We start from the raw sequence: 15,875 nt of genomic DNA on the forward strand, positions 1-15,875 counted from the left end.
AAGGCTAATTCCCTAAACTCTCAACCTCTGGAAAACTCACATGTTCCCCATAATGTCTTGTTCATTTTCTCCCTCTGGAGCCTTTGGCTTCGAAGGGATGCTTGGATTTTTAGGAAAAAAAAAACATCACTTCTCTCGTCCTCGTAAAAAACTCTCGTTAGGCCGCCACCGAATGGTTCTTCTCTCAAAACCAACTTAAAGTGGGTAAAGCTCCTAGCACAACCCCCCCCCCCCCTCCCTCTTGGTTACCTCCGCCTAATCAATACCTAAAAATCAACGTTGATGCCTCTTTCCTTCCTAATTCCAAAGAATCCTTTCTAGCTGCAGTTTGTAGAGATCACTTGGGCAATTGGGTGGAAGGAATCCACATGACAACCTACTCCTATGATGCCTTAAGAGGCCGAATTCATGCGTTATTGATGAGCTTATTTTGGGCCCAAAGGAAAAACTGGTTACATTGTTATATCTCTTCTGATTGCAAGGCTGCCATCACAAGTGTACACAACAAAAATTGCATAAATAACTTTTTCTCTAAGCTTATAGATGAATGCAGGGAGTTAATGTGCGAAATGCCAAGGGTAAAGCTGCAGTTTGATTAGGCGCAAGAGTGCTCAGAGGATATAAACTGCATCTGTACTTTAACTGTCCCTCCCCCGGCTTGTATTACTTTCTATTTATTAGACAAACAATCATGTAGTAGTATTAACTATACCAAGCTGAATTTGGTGGATCATAATGATCCTGTATCTAACTCTATTATTGAAGTTATATAATTCTCGTCTTTTTACCAAAAAAAAAAAACACGGACAATTTTGGTCATTTGTGTATTGGAGAGTTAAGTTGCTACCAAATTCGAGTCAAGTTGTATTAATTATCTGATTAATTTAGTATTTAATAATGAATAGACTCTTAGAATCCATTTTTTCACGGGAATTAAGGTAAATAGAATCTAAGAGGAAAGTAAAAACTTTTTATTATTAAAATAAATATTGTGTGGAAAAAGGTGATCTTAGGAGAGAGAATGAAGAATAATTGGTGAAAGAGCATTAAATGCAACCCTTGGGTTGAATAAACAAAACAAAAAAACTATTTTCAAGAAGCAAACAAATAATGATGACACGATTTTTCTAGGCAAATCACAAAAAATTATGGAATTAAATATAGAACCAAGCACTATATTTTGGGACACCCAAAATGGAAATGAAGCACTATATTATGGGACGGAGGGAGTACTTTATATCAAAAAGAAAAAAATTAGTATCAACTTAGACCCTAATTTGATATCAATATAATTTTGACGATTTAGCCCCTAAAGCTATCAAATTGTCTTTGTTGGAATCTTTTCAAAAAAAAACTTCAACAATTAGACCCCAAGTTTTTCTAGTCCAAATATTCTAAAGATACGAGATCAGAAGTTGTATTAATTGACAGCAATTAACTTGATGGCCAAATGCCAGCACCAACTTTCACGGTGTCATGATTCTAGCTAACAACAGCAAACAAGCTAACAGTAAACATAAAATATCTCACATCATATTAAATTCTCCATCATTAGTTCTAAAAAATTTGGAGGACAATCAAATCCTTTGACAATTTTATCCACGACACATATTGGAAAATTTTCCCAGTCTTTTTCATTAGATTGTAACCAGAAGATTAGAAGATGGATTTATCACAATACAACACGTAAAAACAACATGAACTATAGCATAAGAGTGACGGTGAATGAAAGACAATTTGCAAAATGAAACCACTCACATAGTGTCGTATGGAGGAAGTGTATCAGGATCCCACTTTTTCCTTGTAATGAAGTAAAATTTAACCCCATATTTAGTTTTGGAAAACCTAAATGACACCATTATAAGCAAGAAATATCAAAAAGTTAGCTCCACTTCTGCATAACCATTATGTTCTCTCTTGAATGCAACTGATAGAGTATAAACTATTTATGATACTGCAACCATTAGTTAAAGTTTTTGGTTGAGTTGATCCTTAACATGGTATCAGAACCAGCATGACATAAAGGTTACGGATTCCAATCTCATCCACCCCTCTGTTCTGAGCAATGGGCCTCTCGCGTGAGGGGGCGTGGTAGATATAAAACTATTCGTGGAACTCCAACCATCAACTTAATCTTTAGGTTGAGTTTGTTCATCTAACGACAACATAGAAGATGCCAAAAACAGATAAAACGAGGTCCTATAATGAGTAGAGAGACAGACTTTACATTTAACCTAATTTAGTGATTAAAACTAATCTTACTTATTAAAACTTTATGTATGTGTCTTTCTCTTATGTGAGTTACTTATTAAAATCATTATTATATATCCTAGCTGAAACATATGAAATTGATTTGTAAATAATATTAATTAAGTTGAAATGAGCATGCCATAGACTATAAAGGGATATCACATGAAAACAAAAACAATTGCAATTATTTCGAAACTACTTTAGATAAGACTGTTGCAATTAAAAAAGGACATAGAAGAGATCTAATCAATCTCATATATTCAAAACCACTCTTTTGTTTAGCTAAAGATCAAATATTGAAATATTTAAACACATACCTAATAGAATATCTGCCATTGATCTTATTATGCGATGAACTTGGCAATAATTGATGAGTTAAGAAAACAATTTACTGGAAGAAATTTACAGGATATAAAGCTTTAGGTAATTAGGTTTAATTAATTTCGTATCTCTCAGCATAAAACTGCAAGAACATCAAAAAACAGTTATGTTCATATGATATGAACATATGATATAACTAATCAAACTAAAAAATGATGAATTTCATAAGACGATGCATTAGAATAAATTTTGTTACCTTCATGATCACGATCGAGAAATTTTTTTGCACATTTGGTTGTCATCTCGTCGTCGATGACGCGGCATCATTTTTTTTTTCTACCCCCCAAATTCATGTGAATTGAATGATAAACGAAAAATATTTGCTGCACTAGGTTACTGCGCAGTGCGCAATCACCTTAATCGATTCAGTTGCATAAATACCGAGTATTTTGCATTGGCACAATTTTCCCCTCATTCCTAGGTTTATAATTACAATCTTAGGTTATGGCCGTGTTCGGCACAAGTTTTTTTTGAGTAGCTTTTAATGTCTTGATTAGAATAAAACACTAATTAAAAAAAGGAAAATGATATACATAGCTATTAGGGTTATGTATAAGGTGCTTAAAATGGAAATAAAATATTGAATTAAGTATTTATTACCTCAGTTGATGTGAAAATGTGTCTTCAAATCTTCAACTGTTTCCATTTAAAGAATATCATCGCACGCATCGCGTGCACAAAAGACTACAAAAGACTAGTATATTTAATGCTAAGGGCTACATATAACATTACCCTTAAAAAAATTAGTAGTGTTTGGTAATTTAGTGATGTTAATAACTTTTAGTGGCATAATGTAGCTTTTGAGATAGCGTTTGCATAAATTATATATTAAAGTTTTGTTTGAGTTTTAAATTAATTTTTGGTAAAGAGCTGCGTTGACATCTTCTTTTACCGAATATCAATATCTTATAACGCTACTTGGACAGCTAACCGCTACACATTAACCACTAACAGCTAACAACTATTCTGATAGCTAAAAGCTACTACTATACCACTACTATTGTTGTCGAACACACGATGTTTTCCTCAACTTATTGAAATAAATTTACGTAAAAATAAGTTTACTTCAACAAAAAAAAAGTTAAATTCAACAAAAAAAAAATAAGTTCACTAATTTAGTTAAGCAGATTAAATTAAGTTCAACACAATTGTGAAGCTAAAGCGAACAGAGCTTTAATCATCTATTCTATTTGGTAGATAGCATAGAAAATAGTCTTATATGCACACAATGCGTGCAATTGTGCGAAAGCATCATATAAATTTTGCATATAATACAATAGGTAGCAATTATCGGAAGGCATATGATTAAAAAGATTATGGAAGGGAGAAGTGAAAGAACCGATAGTTTTTTTTTTAAAAGTGAAAAGTCATTCATTTGTTTGAAGTCATGCGACATCTACAGTAGAGATCAAAAACTAACAGATACATATCAAATTGAAATAAATATAATTCTTTTTTCTTTTGAGGTAAAAATTAAATATAATTCTAATAGAGCAAAACCATAATTGCTGAGTAGATTTAGCACTAAAGAAAACCCTCATATTTCATATTCGTTGTCTAATGTAGCCTTTTTCGAGGGACTCTATAAGTTAATTGTAGATTTAAAGTAGATCCACATTTAATTCAACTGATTGTAAAATGAAGAACTGACATTTGTTGCAGCACCGTACAACTTCCAATCGACAAAACAACCTACAACTTAAGACTTTGGATCTTGGATCTGTACCCAAACACACAAAATCACATAACAAACAAAACCACAATGATAAACATGAGGAGACTAAATTCCAATAATGGGATACAAATTAACCCCATATAATAGGGAACAAAAGCCATCACAAAGAATCGAGAAAAGCTCTCATAAAGAGAGAGTAATTTATAGATTAAACTAAGAAAATAAACTAAAGACTGAAAATAAAGGAGAGAAAAGGGCTTACCATGCATGGACAAGAGTATTCATGATGGTAGCCATTAGCATGATTTACCTTGAAGAGGGAAATAGAGAAGTAGGGAAGGGAGGAAACGACTAGCTTAACGTTTTAGAGATTCATTTTATATCAATGTTAAAGAATCAATACTCTTTAGAATATTTTGTATTTTTTTAAAAAAAAAAAAAGTTAAATCGTGAAAAAAGTACTATTATTTTTGGTAGAAAATAAACAACTATGTGCACTAACAGTAACAAACTACGATCCCAATTCTTAAGTATCCTCCCCAATTTTTTATGGAAAATTTGCCAAAAAAACTTTCAAAAGGTCAATTTTGCGAAAAAAAAACTCATAAAGCAATTTTTTTGACAAAAACAAACCAAAAAGTTAACTATTTTTGCAAAAATAAAATCTAATGCCACTTTTGGTGTTGACCATATGTTTTCCGACGTTGACCCTACTAATGAACTAACTGCAACCTAACAAAGCCAATTTTTTCCCTCCTTTTTTCGTTTTCACTCTCTTCTATTCACTATATAATCATACCCTAATTCACCAATCTTCTCCAAAAGACATGAACAAACACGTCACAATTCAACAACAATCATTCACTACTTCAATGTATATATTTAGGATTTACCCCATTTCATTTGTCGTTTAAAACCCTAACTCATAATACTCAATTGATGAAAATTTAATGAAAAAAACAAGCTCGAAAATGAAAAGAATTACTTTTGCTTAAGCATACTTTCGTAATTTTTCCGTATCTTTTTCCTTCGTGCTTGAGCCTTTATTCTTCCTTGAGCCATTGAAGCAAAAAATGGTTTTGATTTTCGAAAAAAATAACAATTAAAGATTAGGAAGTGAATTAATTACCTTTCTTCAAATATTTACTTAAATAGGTTAATTCAATGGCATTGTAGGCTATAGGTGCATCAGGTGATTAATGGTGAAAAGAGACATAAAGAAGGGAGTAAAGGACTCTAAGGAAGAATAAGCCTCACATTATTAAATTCATTTTCATTATTTGGAACATTTGGAAAGAAAGAAACGCCGTTATTTTCAATAACTAGCTTTCCACCCGTGCAAAAATGCACGGGAGGTTTTATGTGTAAAAATGATTTGGAGCCGTATATAATGTACGACAACATTATTTTTTATATTAAGTAGTTGTTTTTATTCGAAATATATTGAATCCGTGATTATTAGAATCCATATATTCAAGATTAAAAGAATATAAAAAGTAAAATTATATTTAATATATATATAAATCCTTTGTTACAAAATTTTAAACTTTAAAAATGTTGTAATCGTGATATATACATTTATAATTACGTAAATGAAACAAAAAACACATTAAAATGCGGGGGAATACTTTGTTTATAAATTTAAGTTGTAGGATGTTTCTCCTAAAATCATGATTTGAATAGTAGCTGGTTGATTTCAAGTTTTCATAATCATATCGTGTATTAAAAATAAATTTTTAAAACCGACTTACGACCCGTATGTTCAGTGATTGATGTAGCTAATGTCATGATAAAACATGTGACCAACCAACTTTTTTTTTGTTGCTTAACAAAGGTTTGCTTTCTCTTAGTTGGTTTTAGGTTGTAACTGTTTGCTCTAATTAATATAATTACTTGCTTAGCAAGAAAATTAAAAGAAGAAGCTTTTGTTCTGCCTATCGTTTTATACAGAGGCTCATATAAAAACATAATCACTACTGTCACTCAATTATGCAACAACTTTCACTCCTTGCTTCTGCAGTTTCGCTTAACTCCTCTCTCTTATTAAACTATCTTATTGCAATTTTTTTTTATGATATGATTATCCAAATTGTATTAAAAAACAATCTCAAAGTTTATATAGCATGATTTTCATCAAAGTGAATGGGGTTATCTCTAAATTTCTAAGTGAAAAAATTAATTTAAAGAGACAATCACTCAAGAAAATTATACAAATATGGCATTTTTTTTCTTGATTTGCCTTTTATTTCTTAATCACCATATGACCTGTTCTTTTCCATATTCTTTTCGATTTTTAGAATTAATTGTAGAACCATTTCAAACTTCTATATTTACATTCCAACATACTCGTGAATGAGGTGTATCTCGTAATGTTTAGGTTGAAATATTTATTATGGCCTTGTGATTAAAAATAATACAATCTTGTAATGAGAATAGTTTAAAACTGGCTTACGACCCTTGTGCTGTAAGATTATGACTTGTGAATTATCTATAATTAGTAGTATGATTGTTCTTATTTTATTAGATCGTGCCTTATAAAAAATGGACCTGCTTAGAGTCATTTATTTAACTTTAACTAACTTTTTAGCGGTAAAACTTGTCTCATAGATACTTTAAACTAACGTAATTTTATGCCATTGTTCCTTATAGTCAATTTTAAATGTCTATATCAATTTCTTTACACACAAAATAAAGTATAGTCCTCCTAATACCATGGTTCTCATGTGTGAGTGGACATAATATATGCTACTAATAAATTTGATCGAAAATTTTTAGTATAGGTTTTTGACCCCTGCAAATTACATGGGAATGATAAATATAAGATTTTATGATAGTTTCGTCAAAAATATGTTGTAAAGTTCATAAATATTTACCAAAATATTATAATTAAGACTATGTATTAAATATTATTTAATCAAAGTAAAGAGTGATTACGTTTTCCATCATTTTTTTTAAAAAAAACATGTGAGTTTATTTATCAAATAGACAATATATTTCATTTATATATCTTTCATTAAGACGCTCCTTATGAAATTGGGATTTAGATTTCGAGCACCAAGTCAATAACTCTTGTATGATTTTTAGTACTGAAATTATGATTGGTCGTACTGGTTAGATATATCCAATAAAGGGCTCTTATGAGTTAACCGTATAATTTTTTTTCTTATGTAGCATAGTCCACAAAATATTCTTCAACTATATCTAAAAGCATACATCATATATCAAGTACGTACATTATGCATCAAAAAAGAAAAACCAATTTTTTGACCTGATAATTAGTTATGTATACATCAAAAAATAAAACCATAGTAATATGTTTAAAAATTGTATTGTTTTTTTATATAACCTTAATATCAACTTATACAATAAGATATCAGACTTTATTTTCAACTCTTTATATCAAGCTTTATATACAATACTTTATAAGGTGTTACACTTTTATACAAACTTATACAATTGTTTGTATTCAGATTATTCAGGGAACTTAAATGAATTATATTCTTTCTTCCTCTTCCTTATATTGATGTACCATATATTAAACTTCTTTATGAACAATTATCCATTACCAACCGCCATTCTTCTTCCTCTTTGATTTTCCATCAAAACACTTCAAAAATTAAGTCCAAAAAATACGTCTACTCATCTTCTAAAATCTAGAGACTTCAAGCAAATCAAATTACAATCTCTCATTTATAAGTAGCTACATTTTTATACTTTAAAGCCACAAATTATCGATCAAAATTATACTCCAACATTTTGAATTGTTATCTTCTCAAGTCATCGATTTTTGCAACAACAACCATTATAAAACTCACGCATGTGGGTTTTGGTCATAAGAAAGTTGATCTTTTTTTTTTTTGAAGCATGGTTACTATAATCCCTTAATGCAACCAAGGTGTACATCATTCCATCTACAAAGTAAAGAAGATTTAAAGACCGCATGCAAAACCACAAATCTGTGAAGGAGTTGGATTGAATGGAGTTCGAAATAATTTTCTAAATGGGTCAATGTAGGTTGGAATTATTTGGTAAGTTGATTTTTGACTAATTATGATGAAATTTCCATGATTTTATGTTTGCATGTAGTTTTTAGCAATTAGTTATATCTTATAATTATAATACTAAAATGAGTCATATAATTCCTAAAATTGATAACAGTGAGTGAGAAGAATCAAGATTCAAATTATTTGAAACAATAACATGAGGTTGAAATGAAATAGTGAATATGCCAATCTATAGAAAACATTCTAATTTATTACAGTTAGTGAGTGAGAAACCTATTGAAAAAATCAAGATTCTAAATTTTAACAGTTAGTGAAAATTAATTTAATGTATTAGTAGTATAACTGTCATTTAGGAATTCGGAATTGAAATTGAAATTAGGATGAATGCACATTTTAATTTTCTGGACAATCAGTTTATATTAGGGTGTGATTACATAAACATCTTATATAATAACATTTTTTACCTTTATTTTTTGCAACTATAATAACAATTCTTGGTGGGTGAATTTTGAATTTTAAATAAAAAAAACATTTAATTATATTGAGCCGGTAGCTATAATTTAGGCAGTTGTTTGAAACTTATCACACTAATATCATTGTTTGATTTCAAGGTAGTTTTTTTTGGAAGGAAATTATCACGCCATGTGACATCAAAATTTTTGTATATAATAGAGTGTCGAATTTGGCGATGACACGTGGCAAATGTAATAGTAGCATGACACGTAGGCGAAATGAACATTGAATAATGCTGGCTTGACACGTAAGCAAAATGAACCTTGTTTTATATATATATATAGATGCCACACACAATGTTCATCGCATCCTCTACAAAAGAATGGACCTTACGAGAAGCAGTTGAGAACTGCTTCTCCAATGGATCTCCCTTCTCTAGACCCCATCCAAATCCCTCCACCACCACCAATCATCACAACATGCCATCCTCGTCACATGGGAGCCTCCCCCTCTTCATTCTTTCAAACTCAACTTCGACAGATCAATTCGTGGCACCTCTGCAGCAGCCGACGTTATCATCCGGGATTCAAATGGGGAGCTCATCACCGCTACAACAGTTAACCTCGGCACCTCATCGGTCAACATTTTCGAAGCCGCAGCTTTTCATCAGGGTATTCTCTTTGCTCTCAAAAACAACATCCACCACATTTTCATTGAGGGCGACAATCTTATGGTCATCAACGCAGTCAGAGGCGTTTGGTCACTCCCTTGACAGATCTCCAACATTATACGCGACATACGCTACCTTCTAGACGATTTTCATTCCTGGGATATACGTCACATCTTTCGGAAAGCTAACAAGGCGGCAGATTGGATAGCTAATGTTGGTCATTTGGTAGATAGTCATTTCTCTATGGTAGATTGTACTTCTTCTGCTCTCCATAATATCCTTGTAACTAATAAGGTGGGGGCTCCCATCGAGCGGAGGGTCTCCTAACCGTTTTTCTTCTTACCTTATAAAAAAGGAGTTAATGAAGAAAAAAGAGGAAAAATGGAAAAAAAAGGACGGAAATTGGATTTGATATGGTCATTAGTAGGATCAACGTTGGAAAATATATGATCAGTACTTTTTTTTTTGAGAGGAAAAGCGAGCTAGTTCATTAATACAAAAGACAAAGTGTCTACAAGTACATACGGGAAAATCTTAGTGAGACAATGATTTTCCCATATATGGTCAATACCTAAAAATGGCATTAGCTTTCATCTTGTAAAAACAATTAACTTTTTTTGATTTGTTTCTCATAAAATGATTTATAATTTTTTTTAATTCGCAAAATTGAACTTTTAAATTATTTTTTTTTTTACAATTATTTCCAATTTTCATAGCAAACACATAAAATAGTAAGTAGTAACCATGAGGACCTTAGCCCTTAGGTCGCGTAAGTGATTAGCATACCCTGAACGAAAGGCTTCTCAACTCGGCGCCTCCATAAGTTGCAGAAACACAGAAACTGTTAGCAGAGAACAGAGGAGAGAGAAAATCTGAAAAAATGGGGAAGAAGAGGGCGAAGAAGGTGAAGAAAGCATGGAGGAATATTAGCACTAAAGAAATCGACGATTTCAATGAAAATTCAACTCGCGACGCTAACTCCGGTGGTTCCCTTGCTTCTGCTCCTAGTGATTCCCTCTTTGTTCTTGACAAATCCACCGGTATCTCTCTCTTTCCCCTTCAATTTTTTGTACTTCTTCCCTAATTTTGTGTATTTTATTCTTGTTTTTCAGCTTTTCAATTGGAATTTGCTGTAACTTTTATGTTTCTGCTTTAGCTGCTTTCTGATTTGCATCCATGTTTTTTTCTATCGTAAACCTAAATTTTAGAGTTGTGAATTCAATTTTCATGTGGGTATCTGTGTAAAGTGGATATTATTTTAATAAAGTTTCTGGGTATCGTTTTTCTGTTCCATATTTGTTCGATAAAGATAACTATATGCTTATGTTACTCATACTTGGTTAAAGTGTCTACTCGGATTCGGGTGTCGGACTTGGCCATTTCGTAGAAATATTTCAAGTTTTTGGTTTTAAATGAAGTATCCAAGTGACATGAGCTCACATGCGACACCTGAGGTAAATGAAGGGGTCTAAGTAAGTTTATGCAGCTATATGGGCATATGAGGGACAAGTCAAATTCATTAATTTCATATTTGCTGCAACTGTATGTTAGGGTTTTTTTTGTTGGGCGTTTGGGTAATTGTAATGTCATACTTTCTCTTTGGAATTTAGACAAGTTATTGATGAATATTTGGATTTGTGGTTGATATAGATGTGCCGGTGAAACGTAAAATTGAGAAGAAGCGAGAGAAAGTACTGCGCTTCGAAAGTATTCTTGAGAGGAACCCATTTGTCAAAGCTGTGCCGTCTTCAATTCTTAAGAAACCTAAGAAGAAAGATATAGTGGCTGCTGTGGTTCAGTCCCAGGATGCAAAGGTAAACAAAGTGAGCACCTCTTATGGGAATGTTGTTGAAGTTGGTGATAGCTATGTTCCACACTGTCTTAACGTGTGTTTTCATTTCTTTCAGGAGGGGAAAGACTCGGAGTCTGACGTATTTGATATATGGAATGATCAAAGTAATTTTCATGATCTTTATTATTTTCAGTTCCAATTGATCTTGTTGCTTACTCTAGAATGTGAATCTCAGGGCGTTTCTCATGTATTCTTGCAGGTAAAGAAAACATCAAGGGGAAGAAGGTGTGTTAATGATAATTTATACATATTTCTATTTGCTTATATGTATTTTTTTTTCTACATCGGTGTTGTCTAGGGTCTTCTTCTTTTACCATGTGTGATAAGCTAGGAGCTTCTATTCGACATCACAACAATACAATATGTTTGCATTATGCACCCCCACCCCCAATTCAGAAAATAAAATAAAGAGTGAAATTTCTATACATCAGGAACATAGGCCATTCTGTACAAATTTGGTGGAGCTAAATTGATGTCTTTTTGCCTTACAAGAATGTAAAAAAATTATCTTTTGCCAATAGAGTTTATTAGTTACACGATCCTTGTATCTTTTAATTCAATTTTGGTGTTCTTCATCATATTGTCATCTGGTATGTGATTACCATGACACAAGTATCGGCCTACAAAATCAATTAGTTATTCAAATATAAAAATTTACATGAGGCACTACTATAACGAAAATTTTAGAAATTATTTCCTTATGTGACTTCATTCTGTAAGCTTTATTGCTTTATTTTCCACAATTATTACTAACTTTTGAACACAGTTAGATTTGATTTTTGAATTGGCCTGCAAGTATTGATTAGTTTACAGTATTATCAACTCCCAGGTCTGATCATTTGGAAGGATTTCAATTTGCCAAATAAAGTTATCATTATCATTATTATTATTATTAATACCTATAATAACTACTTGTACGGTTGTGTTCTGTATTGTCCTTGACGATTTTGGAATTTTTTGACTTACAGAAAGCTAAACCTTCACATATTCCAGCTGTTGAAGTTGAGCCTCCTGGTTGCTCTTATAACCCAGAAGATGAGAGTCACAAGGTTATAACTGGATAATTTTCTATTCTATTGCGCTTGTAACCATATTCCATGTTAACAATACTATTGTATGAGCATTTCAGGACTCTTTGGCTCTAGCTGTTGCAGAAGAGATGAAAAAAATTTATAAAAAGGAGCTGGAGCCTGAGCCAATTCCTTTATTTGTTCCTGGAGAACCGGTTCCTGAAGAAGATGTGAGTTTATATTTGATTTACTCTGCTTGGTTTGAGCCTTTTGCTTCTTGTAGTTGTTATTTAATTCAAAACAAGAAACTGATAATGATAAATTGCACTAGAGATATTTTTTGGAAGTGGGCAATGGAGATGATGATGAAATGGATGAGGAAAATCAAACTGAAGATAGTAATGCTGAAAATGAGATAAGGTAAGTTTGTTTATTTCTTAATTTCTGGTAAACATGCATGCTCCTCTTCTCTGCACCTCAAAGAAGAATGTACAATTTTTTATCAGGTGCCCCTGAGCTTTACTAAAATGCCCAGTGTACCCTTGCAGTTTAAAAAATGCACAAGTTGCCCCTGAGGTTTTGAAAAATACATGACCGTCAACCCCTTTAGTCAAGAGGGCCAACTCATCCTGAGTAACCCAAAAATTCCCTAATTAACTTAATAAATTATAATAAATCCTGATAAACTATAATTAAAATCTAATTAGCCCTAGTTAATGAAACCTCCACCCACCCCAATCGACATTACCAACCCTTGCTGAGCCACCCAGGCCCACTGACCACCAGCCGGAGAACAACCCCCTCCCCTTCCCCACCCCAAAAAACATCCTGCACCCTGCACCCAACACCCAGCACCCGAATGACACCCCATCCACTACCCCAGACCCGAAAACTACCCCTATCAACCACCCCCATCCCCCAAAAATGACCCACCATCACTCATGACCTCAAAAACCACTCCTTTCCCACCCTCGAAAACTGCCACGCCACCTTTCTCACCCTCCCAGCCACCAACCCAACCCTACCCTACCCCGAAGAAAAGACCCTGAAAACCACCCCCTCCACTTCCTCCTCGAAAACCATTCCCATCCACCACCCCAGCCCCCAAAAACCACCCTCTCCCCTTTCTTACCTTTGAAAACCGTCTGGCTACCCCCTTCCCCACCCTTGTCCAGCCATCCACCAACCCAACCATGAAGAAGAGAGAGAGAGGAAATATCAGATGAGAGAGTGTGGAGAGAACGAAGAAGGTAAATTGCCATCTCCTTGGGTTTGCAGTGCTTTAATGGTGGGTTGTGTACTATTAGATGTCGCAGATAGGTTGATTTCGGTTTTTGTAAGAAAAATATATATTATAGTTAACGGAAACTTGACGGCAGGGTCAAGTCATTTATATTTTTCAGAACCTCAGGGGCACCTTGTGCATTTTGAAACTGCGACGGCACCCTTTGCAGTTTTTATAAAACTCAGCGGTACTTGGTGAAAAATCCGAATAATATAAGTACTTGGAGTCTAGAGAGTGTTTATTGGGGTGTAAATTTTCTCGAAGAAGTGGTTTTCCCATTTTCCTTTATTTGGTGGAAAATTCTTCTCCTAATGGTGGAAAACATTTTCCTTATTAAAGGAAGGAATGTCACAGTTCCACCCACACTATTTTCACCTTCCTTTTTCCTCTCTCAGCCATCCTCCACCCTTCATTTTCATTCTAAATTTTCATGCAATACAGTTGTGTTTTCCTTTGGAAATTGTTTTCCCATGGAAATTCAGCTACCTTAGCAAATATTTGCATTCCAACCACATGGAGCCTTAGGGTTGCTGCTTCTGACTGCTTGGGAATATCAATTTATGTTTAATACTTTTCTGCCATTTATTCCATTCGCATACAAGCGTGGCTAAGAGCTTTATCTGTCAGTGTTCCATGCTTCATCTAAAGGCTGCAACTGTTTTTCACGCTCTGTAGTCTATAATGCTGTCTCGTACAGTTGTATGGATTGTTTTTCTGAAGTCATATTTGATGTGTATTGAAACTTAAGGTTACCTTGTGAACTCATATGGTTGCGAAAATAATGATGCAGGAAGTCTAAAGAAAAACGGATAACTACAGTTGTGCGGAATAAAAGAATCAGGCGGAAGGATCAGCAAAGAGCAGAAGAAAAAGCCAAAAAGATGGATGCGCTTTCAAAGGAAATTGACAGGTATTTTTTCTCACATCCGGGCTAGGTGGCTAGCCCTTCTTTTACTCTCTCTTTTTTTCTTTTTGAATCTAGTAGTATTCATATCTTTCTTTGCTTTGTGCTTGCAGCATACCAGATATACTTCAGGAAATAGCTGAAGAGGAGGAGGAAAAGCAAAAGAAGCATCTTCGTCGTGTGATATCAAAAGAAGAAAGACTAAAATCAGGCCCTCCACGTTTGGGAAAGCGGAAGTATGTCATTCTTTCTGTTGTTTTGTTTTCATGTCATGTTTATTCTGAACATATGCATATTTTTCCTTTCTTGACCCGGTAGAGATGACCTGATACAACCCGGCTTGAAATGGAACTGAATGACCCCACCTGGAAATCAATGTGACTTAAAGTTGATCTATTTCTCATTATAAACTACAATGCAATGGACTTATCCATGACCCAACCGGACTCAAACCTGAACAAAGGAACTCTCACCTGATTACAAACCAAATTGAATAATTATTGAAATGAATCAGACTGCTTGTTTACCACCTCTATCCTAACACCAACGAATGTTGATTTTCAGGTTTCTGCCTGCCCCAACTCAAGTTCTCCTTACTGAAGAAATTACTGGATCGCTCCGCAAGCTAAAGGTTTGCTATGCCTATAGATAACTTCACTCTTTCGATGCACTATGTCTGATTGCACTTCTTCTGTTATGTGTATTTTTGCTTGACCACTTCAGTGCATTTTGTATTTCTTAATTCGTGTTGCCTGTTTTGTGAAGGCTTGTTGCACCCTAGCAAGGGACAGGTTTAAGAGCTTAGAGAAGCGGGGATTAGTTATTCCATCAATTAAGAGCACCAGGTTAGCTTGATATCCTCTTCTTGTATGATTTTTGCCAGTGTTTTCTAAATCACTGTCTCAAATTCAGATTCCTCACCTTGGTACTTTTTTGTTTGACAGGAAATAGTCGATTTGAGGATTGCTGATTTGTCAAGAGCGAGATTTGTATGAGATCACTTGATTAATAGATGAAACTTAACTTGGTATGAGCTAGAAAAGTTGGCTAATCATACAAAAGTTCTGTAGCTCTTTTATCCTGTAGTGAAGGGGTTTTCTCCATTTTTGACACTGCTTTGGTATTCCTTTTAGTGAAACAGAGAAGAATATCAAAGATATAATGGTAGATAAAATCTTGTGTAAACAAAGTAGCATCTAGCAAGGGACAGTACTGTAGTAAGATTCAATCATTTTGAAATGGCAAAGCAAGAGATGAGCACTCCAAATATTTATATACGACTAGTTTCTAGAAACAAACATGTTATTTTTTATTTTGAAGATACAAGTGTTTACACCAAGAAGTTAATTGAAATGTCTCTTATGATTATCATCTATACAAATATATTAAAA

General features: G+C 33.5%; 1 protein-coding gene across 4 annotated transcripts; it reads left to right on the forward strand.

Moving 5' to 3' along the window:
- The first annotated feature begins 10,181 nt into the window (after nt 1–10,181).
- LOC104908207 (ribosome biogenesis protein NOP53) lies at nt 10,182–15,761 on the forward strand. Of its 4 annotated transcripts, none has more exons than XM_057392735.1 (12): nt 10,182–10,473; nt 11,084–11,256; nt 11,341–11,389; nt 11,461–11,510; nt 12,254–12,334; nt 12,415–12,525; nt 12,627–12,715; nt 14,371–14,490; nt 14,598–14,720; nt 15,049–15,115; nt 15,250–15,329; nt 15,429–15,761. In XM_057392735.1, the coding sequence occupies exons 1-12, from the start codon at nt 10,314–10,316 to the stop codon at nt 15,433–15,435; spliced, it is 1,110 nt and encodes a 369-aa protein (XP_057248718.1). In that variant the 5' UTR covers nt 10,182–10,313; the 3' UTR covers nt 15,436–15,761. The 4 variants fall into 4 exon arrangements, with proteins under 4 accessions (XP_057248718.1, XP_010695607.2, XP_057248719.1 ...); XM_010697305.4 differs by having other exon boundaries at nt 10,183–10,473; nt 11,485–11,510; XM_057392736.1 differs by having other exon boundaries at nt 10,183–10,473; nt 11,084–11,247.
- Nucleotides 15,762–15,875: the final 114 nt, after the last annotated feature.

The sequence above is a fragment of the Beta vulgaris genome, chromosome 2 (assembly GCF_026745355.1).
Source record: "Beta vulgaris subsp. vulgaris cultivar EL10 chromosome 2, EL10.2, whole genome shotgun sequence".
NCBI lineage: Eukaryota > Viridiplantae > Streptophyta > Magnoliopsida > Caryophyllales > Amaranthaceae > Beta > Beta vulgaris.

What these genes read in the sequence shown, in the direction of transcription:
- LOC104908207 (XM_057392735.1), top strand. Translation starts at nt 10,314, where the DNA reads ATGGGGAAGAAGAGGGCGAAGAAGGTGAAGAAAGCATGGAGGAATATT. An exon ending in AGGATGCAAAGGTAAACAAA is followed by an intron (nt 11,257 to 11,340) that starts GTGAGCACCTCT and finishes CATTTCTTTCAG; the next exon opens with GAGGGGAAAGACTCGGAGTC. An exon ending in TGATATATGGAATGATCAAA is followed by an intron (nt 11,390 to 11,460) that starts GTAATTTTCATG and finishes TGTGAATCTCAG; the next exon opens with GGCGTTTCTCATGTATTCTT.